Raw genomic sequence first — 19441 nt, forward strand, 5'->3', positions numbered from 1 at the left:
GGGTGCGATGACGTGTGATGACGTGCTCAGCAGGACATGTGGACAAGAGAAAAAGGGATGGTTCTGAAGTGTACATGGTCGCCGTTTGGAGAAGTGGCTTTTTGCGGTGCACATGATCAATTGTCGCCGCAAGAAGCACATCGCCGGTTGTCGCCAGGTTGGTTTCGTTACCGTGTTAGACCACGGAAGATCAGGTGGTCTGACATCGCCGCCAGAAGCACATCGCCGGATTCCCAGTAAACTCAGTTGAAGCTGCTGGGGTGCAGGCGAGGAAGTTCAAGTGTGTAAGTTCAGTCAAGATGATTGTTACGCCAGCATGAGGTGTGAAGGTTAAATGAGTTGGAGTAAACAGCTTGCTCCTCGACGACGGGATTCCCAGAGTGGACGTTCGTCGATGGCGAGTTCCTCTCAGTTAGAACATGCATGGTGTGGCAAAGAGGAAGGTGGCACCTGCGACAAGCGATATCACAGAGATGGTGTACTTTGTTGCATCCGATACTCGCCTTGTCAGGTGGCGTTCCAGAGCGTGTTACGTGCTAGGTTGCACCTTGAATAGGAGACTTGGTCGCGTAACTGCATGCCACATAGAAATGGTCCTCAAGTTACCCCAACCCAGATGACGACACGTGTAGGGTTGGATGCTACCTGTTACCCCAATCCAGATGATGACACGTGCAGGGTTGGATGCTACATAGAAATGATGCTCGAGTTATCCTAGCTCAGATGATGACACGTGTAGGGTTGGGTACTACCTGCTACCCCAGCCCAGATGATGAAACGTGCAGGGTTGGATGCGAGCCACGTGTCCAAAGCATAACGGCCTGGAGAGAGAAAAAACCTAGCTATAAAGGTAAACTTAACAGAATTTGCAGAGGTACCTTTTCATTACGGCTCATTGCTAGGGTTGTGTGCACTTTAGTACCGTTCTACAGAGTATATTTTTCTCTGAGTTTTGGGTGTTTGTGTCACTGACTTGAGCGTCGGAGCGCCACCGGCCGCAGAGGCGCCACCTTGTGTTTTTCAGGTTCCCAGAGAGACTATTTGTGGTGTGGACTCGAAGGGCACGTGGCGTGAAGCTGGTGAGGAAGATCGTGACGAGGCAATGCTCTTGCGCTAGGTCAACCGGCAGGAACATCTGGCGCCCACCGTGGGGCCGTATAAAAGGTGATTCCCAACCATAGTTTGTGTTCGTTGAAGTTTTGGTGCTTTTGTTCGACTGCTCGCTGTCGCAGTCGGTTTCTGGAGTTTTCACCGTTCGTTTGGAGTTTCTTTGAGTCGCGGAGTTTGTTGAGAATGGATGAGGACAACACGGTCTAGTTCAGTCGCGCCGTCAACAGATGAAGATGTTGTGTCTATGACGCAGGTCATGGACATGATGAGGATGCTGGAGGAGAACGTGGTTGCATCACGTTCTGAACAGGAGAGGATGCATGAGGCGCTGGTGGCCTCACAAGCTAGGAATGAGGAGCTCAACAGGGTCAACGAAGAGCTGCGTAAAGCTCTTCAAGAGCGGGAGGAGCGTGCGGTCGGGGACAGATCGACACCCACATCCCCACTGCGCACCTTTCCCATGCCATTTTCTTAAGACATCATGGACTCGGTGGTCCCGGCCAATACGGCGGCGGTGAAGGCGTCTTTCACCGGTGTGGAGGACCCTGAGGCTCATCTCACGGCGTTTCACACCCAGATGATGCTCTCAGGGGGGTCGGACGCAGTCTATTGTAAGGTGTTCATGAGCACTCTTAGTGGAACAGCGTTGGAATGGTTCGTCAGTTTACCTACTGGCCACATTACCACGTTTCAACAGTTTTCCAAGATGTTTGTTGAGCAGTATATAGTGAACAAGGCACCACCATTGGTGTCTTACGACCTGTTCGACGTGAGGCAGTACCAAGGGGAGTCCCTGAAGTTTTTCCTGAACAGATTCAGAGCTCAGATAATCCGCTTGTCAGGTAAAGACGAGGAAACGTTTGTACATGCCTTCAAGAAGGGTGTGTTGCCCGGACCCTTTAGTGAGTCGCTTATCAGGAGTCACCCCGCCACGTTTGCTGAAATCCGGCGACGTGCCGTGGCTCACATCGCCGCTGAAAGCGAAGTCTCCGAGAAAAGGGGAAATGTGGCCCCAGCTAAGCCGCGCGCCCAGACGAGGGTCCAGCCGCAGAGGGTAATGGAGGTAGCAGCGGGGAAGAGGGACCAAAGGATGCGTCATCCTTATGACCCTAAGAAGAATAAGGGGAAGGAGCCGGGGCGGCCCAGAGAGACTAATCGCCCACCAAGGTATGAGTTCGTGATGGGGTTGGTTGATCTGATCGCCATCCCGAATATTGCTGCCAGGCTCAAGGTGCCTGAGAAGACAACAGAAAAGGTTTTGGGTCCAAAACCGAACTCGTGGTGTGAGTTCCACAAGAGCTTTGGCCACTCCATCAACTCGTGTTTGGCTCTGGGATACCAACTCACCGAGTTGGTCAAGTGTGGATTCCTGAAAGATTACTTGCTGGAAAAGCAAGCGGGCCAATCAACAGTTTCCCAAACGGCGGGCAATGAAGGACAGCAGCACGAGGTGCCCATTCACGGTGAGATCCACACCATAGCTAGTGGATTCTCAGGTGGAGGGTGCACTGCATCGCAACGCAAGAAGTACGCAAGGTCGGTGATGTCAGTGGAAATTTTTTAGGATCACTCACCCGACGTGGACATCACGTTCACCAAAGGAGACCTTAGGGACGTTGTGCCTCACGACAACGACCCTATTGTGATCTCGCTTGTCACGGCGGGAAGGACTATCCATCGGGTGTTGGTCAACCAAGGAAGCTCGACATATGTAATGTTTTGGCCGACTTTTGAAAAGTTACAACTGTCCCCCGATCAACTGAGGCCATATGGGGGCTGCTTGTACGGTTTCGCCGGCGATCAAATGGAGGTAAGAGGGTATATTGAGTTAAGGACGACCTTCACAGACGATTTGGCCTCACGAATAGAGAAGATCAGGTATCTTGTTGTAAACGCTCCGTCGGCATACAACATACTGTTGGGAAGGCCAACGCTCAACAGGACGGGAGCCGTGCCTTCAACAAGGCACATGAAGGTCAAACTACCGTCTATGGAGGGTTTGATCATCACCATCTGTTCTGATCAAAAGGAGGCAAAGAAGTGTTACCAAAATAGCCTCAAGAACAAGAGGTCTGTATGCCACGTAACCACAACACCTCCCCCTGGCGCGGAGCCTGCGTGGGAAACCCGGCGAGCGCCGGTTATGACGTTGGAGGTGGCCGCCGAGGGCGACGTGCCAATGGAAGATATCGAGGCGAGGTCCGAGAGGGACCGGGTGGAGGGAGAGAGAAACTGCTCGGAGACTGCCAGGGAAGCAGGCATCGCGAGGGTGCTGATCACCAGCGAAAAGAAGCCTCAGCCAGTGGAGGAATGGCTTGAGAAGAAGATCATCGGCAAGACGTTTAAATTGGGGAAAGCCTTAGACAACGAGACACAAAACCAAATCGCCAAGGTGATAAGTAAACACCTGGATGCATTTGCCTGGTCCGCTTCAGACATGCTGGGGATCGACCCCGATTTTTTGTGCCATCGCTTGGCAATGGATCCCCAGGTCAGGCCCATCCGCCAGAGAAGGAGAAAGTTCAAAGAGGAAAAAAGGCAGGCGATCAAGGACGAAACGCAGAAACTCCTCGCAGAAGGCCACATAAGGGAGATCCAATATCCAGAATGGCTCACCAATGTCGTTCTGGTCAAGAAGAGTAGCGGAAAATGGCGGATGTGTGTTGACTTCACAGATCTGAATAAGGCCTGTCCAAAGGATTCTTATCCTTTGCCGAGTATAGACGCCCTGGTAGATAGTGCATCAGGCCAACCCCGAAAAGTGTGTCGCCATATTGGCGATGAGGAGTCCCGCAACCGTGAAGGAAGTGCAGCAACTCACGGGACGGATGACCGCTCTGTCCCGATTTGTATCTACCAGTGGAGAGAAGGGTCACCCATACTTCCAATGCTTGAAGAGGAACAACAGGTTTGTCTGGACGAGGGAGTGTGAAGAAGCTTTCATAAAGCTCAAAGAATACTTGGCGAGCCCGCCAGTTCTGTGCAAACCTCAAGCAGCAACGCCCCTCAGGCTGTATTTTGCCATAACTGAGAGAGCAATAAGCGCGGTGCTCGTCCAGGATCAAGATCAGGTCCAAAAAACCCATCTATTTCGTTAGCAAGGTGCTGGAAAGCCCAGAAGTGAGGTATCAGGCCTAGGAAAAGGCGGCGCTGGCGGTTGTATTTTCGGCGAGGAGGCTGCGTCATTACTTCCAAAGCTTTATAGTGTTGGTAATGACCAACTTACCCATCCAGAAGGTTTTGAAGAAACCAGATGTAGCTGGAAGAATGGTGAAGTGGGCGGTGGAGCTGTCGGAATTCGACATCATGTACGAGCCCCGGGGACCGATCAAGGGGCAAATCTTCGCTGATTTTGTGGTCGAGCTGTCTTTCGAAACAACGCAAAACGCCAAGGATGACTTTCGTTGGGTGCTCTCGGTGGATGGGTCGTCTAACCAGCTGGGCAGCGGGGCTGGGGTTATTTTGGAGGGACCCAACAGTGTGTTGATAGAGCAATCACTGAGGTTTGCTTTCAAAGCAAGCAACAATCAAGCAGAGTATGAGGCTTTGATCGCCGGTATCCTGTTGGCAAAGGAGATGGGGGCGAAGGTGATGATGGCCAATAGTGATTCGCTGTTGGTCACTAGGCAGGTAACTGACGAGTTCCAAGCCAAAGATTCGCAGATGGCAGCCTACCTGGAGTACGTGCAACAGCTAAGGAGATCTTTCGTTTTGTTTGAAGTGGTGCATGTGCCAAGAGAGCAGAATGCCTGAGCTGACTTGCTAGCCAAGCTTGCCAGTTCGGGCAAGGGGGGCAGACAGAGGACCGTTATTAAAGAAACTTTGAAGACTCCTCGGGCTTTTGTCGCAAATCGCCAAGTCCTTTACGTTTGTAAATCGACGGAAAGGACGGCAAGGGGCCATAGATCTCTAACGCAGGAGACCTTGAGGACGCCGAGGGTCAGGGCGCACCCGGGGAAAGAGGTTAGAACGATGCAAGTTTGCGCTATCCACGAGCCAGATACGTGGATAACGCCATACCAGCGCTACTTGGTAGATGCCATGCTTCCAATGGACTCAACGGAAGACAGAAAGACAAAGAAAAGCTCCAGCAAGTTTACCCTCATTGACGGCGAGCTGTACAGGTTCGGATTTACACACCCTCTTCTTGTATGTGTACACGGAGAGAAGTGCACGAGAATTATGGCCGAGCTCCATGAAGGGATTTGTGGAAGCCACATCGGGGGGCGAGCTCTGGCGACAAGGACTGTCCGTGCAGGCTATTACTGTCCCACAATGAGGGAAGATTGCAAGAGATATGCCCAGCGCTGCAAGCAATGCCAGCAGCACGCCGATTGGCACAAGGCGCCCCCAGAAGAGTTGAAGTCAATCTACAGCCGCTGGCCGTTCCACACGTGGGGAATCGACATTCTGGGACCTTTCCCGTTGGCGATCAGGAAAATGAAGTATTTGGTCGTGGCGATCGAATACTTCACGAAATGGATTGAGGCAGAACCAGTAGCCCAGATCACCGTGCACAAAATCCAGAGTTTCGTGTGGAAGAATATTGTGTGTCGTTTTGGAGTGCCCAAGCGTCTAGTATCGGACAACGGGACTCAGTTCGCAAGCCACCTGTTGAAGAAGCTGTGCGAGGACATCGGGACACAACATGTGTTTGCTTCCGTGGAACACCCGCAAACGAATGGGCAAGTGGAGTCTGCTAATCGGGTTCTATTGAGAGGATTGAAGAGGAGGTTGGAAAAGGCCAAGGGGTCTTGGGCTGAGGAAGTTCCCCGCATAGTGTGGGCATACCATACCACCGAGCAATCAGGAACCCACGAAACCCCATTTAGTTTAGTGTATGGGTGCGATGCGATGATTCCAGTCGAAATCCAGGAAAGCTCGCTGAGATTCCAGAACTTCGTGGCGGAAGACTCGAACGAAGAAAGGAGAATGAATTTGGATTTGTTGGACGAGGTCAGGGAGGAAGCACGGGTGAAGGCCGAGGCAGTAAAGAGAAGAGTTGAGCGTAAGTACAACTCCAAGATAAAGCCGAGGCAGTTTAGGGACGGTGACCTGGTGATGAGGAAGGCCCACCAGTACGAGATGGAAAACAAATTGTCACCCAACTAGACAGGACCATTCAGAATAACCGAAGCACTCAGGAACGGCGCCTACCGCTTGGAGACGCTGGAAGGAGGGGCGATTCCTCGCACTTGGAACGCCACCCATGTCAAGTTTTACTACAGTTAAGGCATTGTAAGTAGCAATTAACTCGAACAATTTAAGATGTATTAGTTTAAACAATTTTTCAAGGGGGCACTCTTTTTTCCCTAAGGAGGGTTTTTAATGAGGCCACCCAATAAAGAAGGTTTCGAAGTTTATCGCAGTTTCCCAGTTATTAAGTTTGCATGTTGTTTGTTTTTCAAGCTTGTGGGGAAAGATTTTATGGCCCTTGCGTAGTTTTAAGCAATGGTAAATCCAAATCGCATGCATCCAGTACAAAATTTTTGAAACATGAAGTGTTAAACCCTCATCGCCACCCGACGATTGGAGGTGCAAGTTCAAGTTTTAAGTCCTCATCGCCACCCGGCGATCAGAGGCACAAGTATCAAATTTTCCGACCGCCACCAGGTGAGAAAAGATTTAAAAAGACCTCCTCGCCTCGAGCGAGTGTAGGCAAGAAAAAGATCTAAAAAGACCTCCTCGCCTCGAGCGAGTGTAGGCGAGAAAAAGATTTAAAAAGACCCCCTCGCTTCGAGCGAGTGTAGGCGAGAAAAGAGTAAAAGCCCTCCTCGCCCTGAGCGAGTGCAGGCAAGAGCAGATCAAAGACCTCTTTGCGTGAGCAAATTGAGGCAAGTTGAAAGCCCTCAACACACCCAAGGGGGGAGGAGATGTAACCCCTGGGCAAGTCGAGGCATCAGAAAAAGTCCTTCTCACCCTCGAGTGAGTTGAGGCAGGATGAAGCTGAAAAGTCAGGGGTGTTAATAATCTTAAGTATGGGAAAGGAGGGTTGGAGAAAAAAAAACTCCTTTCCCTCGAGTGAAACACCAATATTGACCTAGTAAGACCAGCTAAATTAGAAGTTAAAGGGTGGTCGGGGGAAGTTCGCAGAGGACACCTCACCACCTAAATCATTGTTCTAAAACTCAGGGAGGTAGAGAAGGATCTGAAAGGCGGCTCTACCCCCAGATGAGGGAACAATGGTTTAAGCTATCTCAGGTTAAGAACTCAGGGAGGTAGAGAAGGATCCGAGGCGGCTGTACCCCCAGATGAGGGAACAATGGTTTAAGCTATCTCAGGTCAAGAACTCGGGGAAGGTAGAGGGAGATCCGGAAGGCAGCTCTCCTTCCAAATGAGTAAAGGTGGGGCCATGTGATGGTCCCGCAGGGGACATTTGCAGTTAAAGGGAAATGGTGTTGTCGAAAACCCATGGCTTGGGATTGAAATAGAAAGAGCATTACGCGGCGAGAGCCAGATCAGCGAAGTTTTGGGCGATAACGTAGAAGTTAGCTTGTCCTTCGGCAGATCGGGCGAATGGGATTGCAGATATTAAGATCGACCCACGCCCTTATTGCCAAGTAAGTGGTTTCGCGTTAAACGTTATTGCCACAGACTTACCGTTTTGCTTAAGTTAAGTTGATTTCCAGAGAATTAAGCGCCAGTTTGTGCTAAGTTAATCAAACTGAGTAAAAGCCAACCAGTCGAGCTAGTTAATCGCACAACAGATAAAATTAGAAGTCATAAATATATACACATGTATATCAAATAGTTCGAGCGGAAGGAAAATTATTACATACAAGTCAAGATCAGATACAAGAGTTTTCAAAGGCAGTAAAGTAGAAGTGGCAGATGGGAGCGCAAGTTAAGTCGGTGGCATGATCTTGCCATCCACCACTTCATTGTACACCGAAATTTACGAAAGGTCAAGAATGGGAAATTTACAGGCGAATTGCTCCAAAGCTGCTCCAAAGCCGGAAGTAAGAACTTGGGCAGCCTCAAGCTGAAGGTCGTCGATCTTTGTCTTGAACCCGTTGTTCTCTTCGCGAACCCGGGTGACTTCAAGTTCAAGTTCATCGACTTTCTTCTTGAATCCGCTGTTCTCTTCACGAACTCGAGCAAGCTCGGTGGCCATTTCGCTCAGCTCTTTGGTTGCCTTATCCCGGTCTTGTTCGACTTTACCCAGAAGAGTCTCCCTCTCAATCGACCTCTTCTCCATGTTGGCCATCTTTTGGGCGTCGGTTTTCTTTGCCTCCTCCAACGTGGCAATTTTCTCCCTCAGAGGGACGATTTTGTTCCTCAGCTCGACGACGTCCTGAAGTTTATCATGAAGTTTCTTGCGCAGTTCTTTATTGTCCTTACCCACGCTTTGAAGCTCGTCTTTGAGAGCGTTTTCGACCCGCGAGAACTCGAGGCCTTGCATCATCATGTCGCACTTGATCTTCTCGGCTTCGGCTCTCGCAGTGCTCGCCACCTCCTGATGGATGCGACAATCAAGCTCAAGTTTCTCTAAGGAGCCCTGCAGCCCTTCGGCGACGATTTGAGGGAGGCACTTGTCGGCCATGGCGTGTAGGCGCACGTTAAAAGTTCTCAAGGCTTCTTGAAGGGAAGCTGGGAGGCCCGGTGTTGGAGGAGGAGGTGGGGGCTGGTGCTCACCACCACCCTCGCAAGGTTGGATGGCGAGGGGAGTCTTGAGGCGTGGTGATGAGGTGGTAAGTTCTTCGGCGGGTTGAGAAGAGGCTTGCGTATCGGCAAGTTGTTCAGGCACAACTTCAGCAACTGAGGCGTTTGAAGCAAGAACGTCCCCAGCGGACTCGAACGGCGTGGAGGCGCTGGGGGGTTCTCGACGAAGTCTGGGACGGCACTCTCAGTTGCTGGGGGCTCGATCGCAGCTCTCCTTTTCCTCTTGCAGACTAGCCCATCCTCGGTGCTTTTGTCTGCCTCTTCGTCCGACACCACCTTGGGGGCTTTCCTCTTAGCCTTTTTGATTGGCAGTTCTTAACGCTGGGGGGCTGGAAGAGCAGCGGTAGCGGGTGGGCCGACTGGCGGAGATTGGCCTTGGGCAGCTGCGATCTCTGCAACAGAGTTCAGAACAGTTTGGGAGCTTGCTGCGAGATTTTGGAGCTTGCTGCGAGATTTTGGAGCTTGGCTATAGAGTGTAGCTTAGCCATCCTATCCTTCCCCAGCATCATATCTGCATAAAGAGGCCAACAGTTACCAACCAACACAAAGATTCGACAGTTAATAATGCACAGGAAGTTAGCAATGCTCAGGAAGATAATCAGTGTATGACAATGCATGGGGAAAGTTAAAACCATACGCAAATCAGAAAGGCAACATCAGTTGAAGGCAGGGCGATGCAAGTGTAAACTAGGGAAACCCAAGGACTTAGGGACAAACCTATGTGAACATCCAGCTGGCCTTCGTGAAACTCGTAGGCGATGATGGATGAAGTAGGTAGAGTCACGTTGGAAGAGCCAACTCTCTTCCAGAAGTTGCACAAGTCCTTGTCGAGCTCCTTCATTTTTTCTGGCTCCCTGGCCTTCCTGAAGCTCGACTCTTTCTTCCCCTTATTCACCCAGTACAAGGGAAACCCGTCAAGGAGGGAGGGGTCTCGGTCGTTGCAGCAAACACGAACGAACCTTCCCTTCCAGTCCTTATAAGATTGCTGGAAGATGGAAAGGATAGAACTTCCGGCGACCCCATTGAGGCTAACCCATAAACGATCGCTCGGGTTCTTAGCCTCGAACAGGTAGAGGAACACGTCAACTGAGGCCGGATGCCCCAAGTGTGCACATACGATTTGGTAGGCCCAGACGAACGCCTAGCTGTTGGGATGAAGCTGGGCGGGGGCTATATCCAGCTCGGTCAGGAGCTCCCTCTCGAAGCGGGTGAAGGGGAATCGGAGTTTCACTTTCTTGAACATGGTGGCGTAGATGAAGCAGAAGGGGCCGCCGTCGCTCCCCTGGTTATCAGTGCAGATAGGCTCGCCAAGAGGACAAGGGTGCACAGACACTTTGTCATCGTGTTCCTTGTTGAAAGAAAGGTGAGTTTGGTCACCTTTCTTGAGACGGAGGATATCGCCTTCAGAGTTGATGGATGAAGACTCACCCAACAGGGTTGCGGAGGCCTACGGATATAATTGCTTGTAGTTGGGAAGGGGCCTCACAGCTACGCTGGTGTGGGGTGGGTTTGGCTGCGCTTGGTTGGGTTGAGAAGGCGCGGGTCTCACAGCCTGGCTCGAAGGGACGTTGGGGTCCCTTGGGGGGTCGCGGGAGGAGGAAGGGTTTGCCCTACGGGTGTTCGCTGGAGGGTTGCGAGGAGATGGAGGAGGGTTTGGTGTAATTTTTGAGCGAGCCATCAAAGAAACTGCAAGAAGACGCAGAGTTTGTAAGCGGAGAGACTCAACAGAAGGGAAGGAGATAGAAGAACAAGGGGGGCTCGCAGAGAAAATGTTCAGAAAACCTAAACGCAGAAAAGAAAAGCAAAAACAGAGAAAACATCCCACAACGTATGCTCCAAACAGTTAATGGATGATGCAAACCGATTGAAATGCAGCAAACATCAGTAGAAGTGATAAAAAAGTTACCTTTAGATGATCAGAAGAGCGTTCAGAAAGATGGTGATTGAGGGGACGAAGCGTTCTCTGGAGTATTTTCTCTGGAGTATTCAGGGGGTTTGGAATGAAGAAGAAGATAATGAAACAGTGAAGTGGCGCGAAGGTTTTAAGAATTTCGAACGTTGCGAGAAGCGCAAACGGCAATAAGTAATGGCCGTTGATGCGTCCACGTGTCGCGCAATCGAGGGGTTTGGTGAAATGTTAAATCAGTGAACAGAATGAGAGCCAACGCGCGGTGCCACGTAGGTCGCCGAAATTTCGACTCTTTAGTCTTTTCGCTGGTCAAATCACAACTCAAGACTGAGGGGCTTGTGTATCGACCAGGTCACCGGGTGCGATGACGTGTGATGACGTGCTCAGCAGGACATGTGGACAAGAGAAAAAGGGATGGTTCTGAAGTGTACATGGTCGCCGTTTGGAGAAGTGGCTTTTTGCGGTGCACATGATCAATTGTCGCCGCAAGAAGCACATCGCCGGTTGTCGCCAGGTTGGTTTCGTTACCGTGTTAGACCACAGAAGATCAGGTGGTCTGACATCGCCGCCATAAGCACATCGCCGGATTCCCAGTAAACTCAGTTGAAGTTGCTGGGGGTGCAGGCGAGGAAGTTCAAGTGTGTAAGTTCAGTCAAGATGATTGTTACGCCAGCATGAGGTGTGAAGGTTAAATGAGTTGGAGTAAACAGCTTGCTCCTCGACGACGGGATTCCCAGAGTGGACGTTCGTCGATGGCGAGTTCCTCTCAGTTAGAACATGCATGGTGTGGCAAAGAGGAAGGTGGCACCTGCGACAAGCGATATCACAGAGATGGTGTACTTTGTTGCATCCGATACTCGCCTTGTCAGGTGGCGTTCCAGAGCGTGTTACGTGCTAGGTTGCACCTTGAATAGGAGACTTGGTCGCGTAACTGCATGCCACATAGAAATGGTCCTCAAGTTACCCCAACCCAGATGACGACACGTGTAGGGTTGGATGCTACCTGTTACCCCAATCCAGATGATGACACGTGTAGGGTTGGATGCTACATAGAAATGACGCTCGAGTTATCCTAGCTCAGATGATGACACGTGTAGGGTTGGGTACTACCTGCTACCCCAGCCCAGATGATGACACGTGCAGGGTTGGATGCGAGCCACGTGTCCAAAGCATAACGGCCTGGAGAGAGAAAAAACCTAGCTATAAAGGTAAATTTAACAGAATTTGCAGAGGTACGTTTTCATTACGGCTCATTGCTAGGGTTGTGTGCACTTTAGTACGGTTCTACAGAGTATATTTTTCTCTGAGTTTTGGGTGTTCGTGTCACTGACTTGAGCGTCGGAGCGGCACCAGCCGCAGAGGCGCCACCTTGTGTTTTTCAGGTTCCCAGAGAGACTATTTCTGGTGTGGACTCGAAGGGCACGTGGCGTGAAGCTAGTGAGGAAAATCGTGACAAGGCAATGCTCTTGCACTAGGTTAACCGGCAGGAACATATTCTTAACTTTGGAGACGGATAAAACAATTGTAAACATTAAATAGAAGGATTTATCTGATGAATATATATATTATAAAATTACTTATTACAAATGTAGATTTATTAAAAAAATTATAATTTAAACCCAACTGTATATCAAATTGAATAAAAAAGAAATTTACATCTAATTATATATTCATATCTTATAGGATTTTCAAAACAACACATAAAATATTAACCATTTATACTAAAGATATATAGACGTTGAAAGGTCACATAGCAAGAGAGTGATAATAAATTCAACAAATATTTATGTTGATAAATAATAATATATATACTCTATAATATCATATAAAAAAATTATTCATTAAATTAAGATATATATGTTAAAAGAGCAATATACCGTAATTAAACAATAAAAAGACAAATAATTTATAATATTTAATTGTATTTTTATTTTAATATTAACTAATATGTTACATTTCCTTTGAAATGAAAATAAGCATTGTGTAAAAAAATATATCAATTTTTTTATTTATTTAAGAGATACTTCAACTTTTATAAAAAAAATTTCACATAGTTCCAACAAACAAAAAATCACACCACAAATTTCTCATAATAGTGATTGTTTCACTCATAAACCATCCACGGAACTAAAAACTCTGGACCTTACATTAGGAAAGTACTATTTTCCAAAAAATTGATAGTTATATAGTGATATAATTGGATTTTGTTCTTGTCGGTTGACTCGCTTCGCCGGTTTACCCTAACAAATCCTACCGCCCTTCGGTCTTGCCTGAGAAACGTGCTTTCTTTGATCAAGAAACCTCTCACTTGCAAAAGACAAAAGGGCGTCCTAGTGGTCGTTTGCACTCCGACGCTCAAGTCAGTATTAGGGCAAAGAAACACCAAGTGTGTATATTAGCTTCTGTTCCCGCCGGTTGACCTGGGTCGTCTTTATGCGTGGCTTGTCCTCACGATCTATGGCACCTCCGTTTTGCTCCGTCTATGAGTACTTGAAAAGAAGTGAACAAAGGGGCGCCCTCGCGGCCGTTTACACTCCGACAATCAAGTCAGCTAGCAAGAAACATCAAAGGTGACGCACCTCCGTATCGAACACCGTGACTGGATGCTCTGAAGGTGGTCGAAAATACTGAGTAACTAATGTTGTGTTGCCCTAATTGTCTGTGCGCACAGTGGGTGCGTCGTGAAACAATTAGGGTTTTTTGGTGACTCTGTGTAACTGTGAGAATTAGGTTAAAACTTTTCCTCTCCCTTTTAAACGTCCCAAGGCCCCTTTTTATACACCTCTCGCATTTAAAGCGCGTTAAAGCGCATTGAAAGCATATAAAAATATCCCTTGAAACGTTCGAATCTTAACTGAATTAACACGTACCTTAGCGAACTTTTAGGAACACCTCGATGTTTTTAGTGCTTATTGCCACGTGTCCTTCTGACTTGATCGTTACGCTTCGTGGAGGGCCTTACAACGTCATAACCCAACTTAGGGATAATCCATCGTGTAAGTCCCCCCTTCTTGGAGTGCATTTGCGCAAGGGGGTGATTTTCTGGGTGCCAACTCATGCGCCTCAGCCTCAAATCAGTTGCCCTGGGAGCGTACCTACCTTTCTCTCGTACCATGCACGTGGTTCTCCCCTGGGCGTGGGTACTTCACGTGTCAGGTTACCCCTCACTGGTACTAGAACTGTGGCCTTGAAGCCACCTTTCTCTTCTCTTTATTACTGTTCTGAGGTACTGAGGCCTCTCGCGGAGTCGCCCCCTCCACGGTCTTTCTTACCCATGGGTATCGGGGAGCGGCACCGGCGATGCCTTAACTTGGCGACGCCTCATCTTGGCGACGTCTCACCTTGGCGACGCCTCACCTTGGCGACGCCTCACCTTGGCAATGCCTCACCTTGGCGACGCCTACGCCTGGCGATGCCTCACCTTGGCGACGCCTCGTCTGAGCGACGCCTACGCCTGGCGACGCCTCAAGTGGTCAACCTGTTGACTTCCTCCCCTTGGGCCCCTTGAGGGGTCCCACCATATGTTGACTTTCAGTTTGACTTCGACTTTGGTCAACGCCCGGGGACGGGACGGTACACAAGCCCCCCAGTCTTGAGCTGACACTTGTTTCAACAAAAAGACTAAGGCCTCGCCCTCGCATCCATGTGGCATTCCTGCTGACGTGACATTCCCTTGATCAGTTGATGGGACGCTCTCTGAGCGGCTGACACGACATTCTCTACATTGAGGATGTGACACTTTAAGTTATGCTTTAATCTCTTGACACGTGGCTTCATCGCACGGCCATCTCAAGTTAACGTTATATCTTTAAAAAACGCGCGCTTCAAACCACTGTTTCATTCACTCTTTGCATTCCTTCTTACTGTTCATCTTCGCTGTAATTTCTGCGACTCTTGCGCTCTTCCTCTTCACGAAAGCTCGCGTCTTTTCAACTTCCAACCACAAAGGTATGGTTTTTCTACTTCGATCCCCCTTGCACTTTACTGTATTGATCTCATAACTTCCTGGGCCTGTTTATTTCTTCTGCATTTCTCTGTTCTTCCCCTTTCCTCTGCTTTCTCGTTTTTCCCTCTTTTCTGGATTTCTCGCGTGGGTAGGGTTTTTCTAGGGTTTCTCTTCCCCTTTATGTCTTAACATCACTTGCTGAACCCTTCCTCTTCTTCATTCTTCAGCTCTTCTCATCAAACTATGGCGCGTACAAAAACAACGCCCAACCCTCCCTCAAATGAGCTCTTGGCTGAGTGCACTAGCCTAACCACCGTAGAAGACGTGGTGAAGCACCAGGGTGACCCACATCTATACAACTTTAACGCCTTCCGTAGCACCTACGACTCCCACATCTCTGTTCGCCATGACACCCCTGGGGAACCAGTATGTGTGGACAACCAGTTTAATGGCAGGAAACCCTTCATCTTCATGTACCAAGCGGTTTTCAAGCGCGTTGGTGTGCGCCTTCCCTTCACATCCTTTAAGAGGGAGTTACTCACTGAGATTAACACAGCCCTTGCCCAGCTATACCCCAACAGCTGGGCCTTCGTCAGGGCTTTTCAAATCCTATGTGGGCACCTGGGCGTCCCATTTTCAGTGGACGTTTACCTTCATTTATTTGAAGTGAAGAAGCAGGGGAAGAGCCTCTGGGTAAGCTTCTCTGGAATTGCGGAAGAGTCCTCCTAACCCTCTTCCAGAACTCCTTCAAGGGTTGGAAAGGCCTCTTTTTCAGGGTGTGTGCGAACAAGCGCAACCCCACAGCTCTTGATGGGTTCCCCCTGTATTGGACGGAAAAGCCCAAATTGGTCAAACCCAAATCTTTGGACGAGCTATCTTCCTCCGACAGGCGGGTGTGCGAGACCTTGGTTGGCCTGAAGATCGTTTTCAACACGTTGAAGCTCATAACTTGTGAGTTCAACGCGCGCACCTTGTCTTCATACTTTGGTAGGGAAACTTCCCCCTTTCTTTGTCCTCCCTATCCTTGCCTCTTAATCGTGCTTTCTATGACTCATGCATGCAATGCTTGACTGTTTTAATTTCTATACTTGCTGTTGATCCGCAAATTTTCCTTAATAGCAGAGTTCATATTCTGTATTCCAAATTTCCGCGTTAATATCAGCCCTAACCTTTGTTGCTTGGTTTGTTTGGTGCAGCGTCAGTGATGGATTCCGCCACGTGAATTGAATTGGCCAGGTCCTTGAAGGCTCGTTTTAAGGCAAAGGGCGGCGCCTCCAGCACCTCCCCTATACAATCCAATTTGTTGCCACCATCTCCACTACCCCATACTGCCGAAACACCCAGCTCTCCCCATTCCCTACAAACACCAAACTCTCCTCTCACACTCCAAACACCCAAATCACCCCCTCCCATTGCTGCAGTCCTACTGGTTGTAGCTGGCACTCCTCCTACAGCCCCCCTTGACAAAGGCAAGAGGGTGCTCACCATCTCCTCTGAGGATGAAGACTCGGATGTGGGACCTGCCTATAAGAGGAGGAGGACGAACCGTATTGTTTACTCACGCTCCCCCTCGCCTCCACATGGGGGGTCTTTGATGAACAACCCTCCCAACGCCACGTCTCCTTCGCCATCTCCCTCGCCACTAATAGTCCAGGAGGAGGGGGTGCTGGAGTCTGTGCCTTTACCAACACCAACACCAACACCAACACCAACACCAATACCAACTCCAACACCCGCCGCCCCAACACCTGCCTTAGAGCTTATAGCAATTCCCCCCCATCATGCAGCTGATGAGGGGTTTCAATGAGAGGCTGTCACCAGGTGAGTCTTCTGGAGTGCCACGGTCAGAGGGCATGCCTTACTACCTGTGGGCCTTCTTGGCTGTCGCCCTTGAGTGGCGCGCCCAAGCAAAGTCCAAGGCCGACGAGGCACGCACCCTCCAAACTCTCCGACAGGAAGTGGCTACCCTGAAGGAAGAAAAGGAGAGCCTGTGCCGTGGCTGGGCGTGCCAAGAGGAGGTTTACAAAGCCTCTTTGAGAAGTGCCTGAGAGGTCAATGCGGAAGCCTACAAACGGCTACATGACGTAGGGCAAGCTGACACTGAGCTCCTTGCACAGGTGGCGTCTCTCCAATCCAAAATCGTTGCTCTTGAAGCGGCGATGCGAGCTTCCGAGGCATGGCCAGTTCCAGACCGAATTGAGCAAGCTCCAAGTGGAGAAAGAAGTTCTTGAGAAGCAGCTAGCCTCCGAGGACTCCGCGATCGAGGAGTTGGAGAGGGCCAAGAAAGAGCTTATTGCGGAGAGGGAAATTCAGGACTCCACAATCAAAAGAATGGAGCAGGCCAAAGGGAAACTTATCGACGATATGGCCGATACCTTTCCAGTGGGTTTCAAGGAGGCCCTAGCTCAAGCCGCCTGTGAAAACCCGGGGATTGACACCTCCAACTGCAGCCCTTTCAGCCATATTGTCGATGGGAAGGTTGTCCCCCTCGACCTTGGGGAGTGAACTTATGCATATCTTGAACCCTTTCCCTGTAACTTGGTATATACATTTGAATTTATTTGTAACTCTGACAATTGGCTCTCGTTTAAATACTTATTCAACCTTTGTCTTTACATCCTTGTGTGCTTTAACTTCTCTTACACCTTTTATTTGTTTCTGTCTTCTTTACTATATCGAATGCGTTTCCCTCGATACATCTCTTCATCGTTTCACCTTTACCTCTTTAGGTAACACGTGACTTCTCCTCTTGTTCTTTCTTTCTAAGTCGTACCGCCTACCCTTCTCTTGGTCTCTTCACTCAGAAACTGGCTTGGCCTTCGTATCTGCGAGGAGTCTTCCTCATGAAGGCGTCGCTTGCCCCGCCATTGCCCAAAAAGACAAAGGAGGATTTAATTTCACGTACTTTCTGGCCTCTGGCACTTGTGCTTTCACGTTTCTTCTTCTTCTTGCTCTTTGATTTTCTCTGGCCTTCTGGGCTCGTGAAAGTTTTCAGCTTGCTCTCTACCTTACCTGTTTCGAGCCCCTAGGCGCTTACTACCAAAGGTCTCGCTCTCATCTCTCTTCTAGCCTCGACATCGCTCGAGGGCGAGGAGGACTTATGATGTGATTCCACTAGCCATATAGAGAATGATTCTTGACATTCTTAGGAATCACCTTGAGCTGGACATTATAGAGGCACTTTTCTTAGAGTTGGATCATTGTTCTAAGACAAGAACTCACCAAAAACTAGTACCAAATCCCAAACTCATTTGGATGCTCCACATATTGTCAAATTGAATCAACAAAGAGAGGTAAAATTGAAAGGACCAAACAGAATTGAACTAGCAAACATATGAACTGAACAAAAGTGTAATTAAAAGACAAGAACAGAACATAGGTGCTGGAAAAAAAATAGAAAAGCCGAACCAAACAACTCAAGAACATAAGACAACATGAACAATTGAAAGAGAAGGAAGGAAGGAGAAGAGAGTGCTCATGAAGATGGAAGAATGTTGGATGATCTCGCCACTAGAAGTGTGGAATGCTCCTAGATGAGAGTGATGTCGCCACTTGAGGACTCCAATGATCCATCAAGATAAGACTAGAGAAGAAGGCTCCAAAAGCTCTCCAAAGTTCACTCAAAATTTGAGTAGAGTTTTCTTAGATTAATTCCAATCTGAAATTTACAAAGAGAGCACCTCTATTTATAGCCTAAGGTGCTGAAATGTAAGCTACACAAATTCAAAAAACTCCCTCCTAAAAAGCTTCTAGAATTTGCGCCTAAAACAAAGCATGAGGAAGGTGTGATCCCTTCTCTCACTTTGGCACCTCCTTATTTACTCCTACACCTATCTACTAACACACCCCCCCTAAGACTCTTAACTAAAGATTAAAAGATGCTTTAACAATAGAGGTTTCTAATGTTTCCCTCTAAGCACCTTCAACAATATTCTTTATTATTTAATACTTGGCCTTGCCCTTCATAGGATGGACTTGGGTTTGGGCTTGGGCTTTGGGCTTGGGCCTCTCTTTATTTTATGTCTTCTTTTAATTTTGAGAAGACTAGAAGGAAGAACTTCAAGTGTGATGGTGAATTGCCTCTTCCTTCATTAATATAAACCTCCTTTACTTGACTCTCATCAACTTATCTTTACCTGTACTGGGTGTCCACGCTCGAGGAGAGACCTGCTCTGGGTGTCCTCAGCGTATCTATACACTTTGGACAAAAGTCGTGCTCTGGTGCCCACGCCTATGGAGTGGCCTATACAACAACACCGTATCATCCATGGAGTGTCTAAAACACTAGGGCAACTTGGCCCTTATCTCTTTGCGTTTGGTGCCCACGCCTGAAGAGAGGCCTACTACAGCAGTGCCGTATCGTCCTCAGGGTGTCTAAAGCACCAAACACAGGGGCTAGCTATTCATACTTGAGGAGGGGGCATCCCGAAGGAATCCCTTAACCCCTACTCAGGGACTAGATACCCGGATTTTAACTTACACTAACATCTGGTACCGGGGCTAGCTATTCATACTTGAGGAGGGGGCGTCCCGAAGGAATCCCTTAACCCCTGCTCAAGGACTAGGCACCCGGGTTTTAACTTACACTCCACATACCTGTTATCTTGCTTTGCGTCTGACCTCTGCCTCTTTATCTGGCGATGCCTACTTCTGGCGACGCGTTATCTTGGCAACGCCTCATCTCGGTGACGCCTCATCTTGGAGACACCTTATCTTTGCGACGCCTTATCTCGGTGACGCCTCATCTCAGCGACGCCTCATCTTGGTGACGCCTCATCTTGGCGACGCCTTATCTTGGTGACGCCTTATCTTTG

General features: G+C 49.0%; 2 protein-coding genes across 2 annotated transcripts; one reads left to right on the forward strand and one right to left on the reverse strand.

Annotated features, from left to right (window-relative positions):
* The first annotated feature begins 1591 nt into the window (after positions 1-1591).
* LOC137838210 (uncharacterized) lies at positions 1592-2674 on the forward strand. The gene has a single exon (XM_068647466.1). It carries the CDS (start codon positions 1592-1594, stop codon positions 2672-2674), a length of 1083 nt encoding a protein of 360 aa, XP_068503567.1.
* Positions 2675-8005: 5331 nt separating this feature from the next.
* Positions 8006-8653, reverse strand: LOC137838214 (WEB family protein At5g16730, chloroplastic-like). The gene has a single exon (XM_068647472.1). The coding sequence runs from the start codon at positions 8651-8653 to the stop codon at positions 8006-8008; it is 648 nt and encodes a 215-aa protein (XP_068503573.1).
* Between the last annotated feature and the right edge of the window lie 10788 nt (positions 8654-19441).

Source organism: Phaseolus vulgaris, chromosome 11 (assembly GCF_000499845.2).
Source record: "Phaseolus vulgaris cultivar G19833 chromosome 11, P. vulgaris v2.0, whole genome shotgun sequence".
Taxonomy (NCBI): domain Eukaryota; kingdom Viridiplantae; phylum Streptophyta; class Magnoliopsida; order Fabales; family Fabaceae; genus Phaseolus; species Phaseolus vulgaris.

Bases quoted from the DNA above. Each gene is read 5' to 3' on its own strand.
- LOC137838210 (XM_068647466.1), top strand. From the start codon at position 1,592: ATGGACTCGGTGGTCCCGGCCAATACGGCGGCGGTGAAGGCGTCTTTC.
- LOC137838214 (XM_068647472.1), bottom strand. From the start codon at position 8,653: ATGGCCGACAAGTGCCTCCCTCAAATCGTCGCCGAAGGGCTGCAGGGC.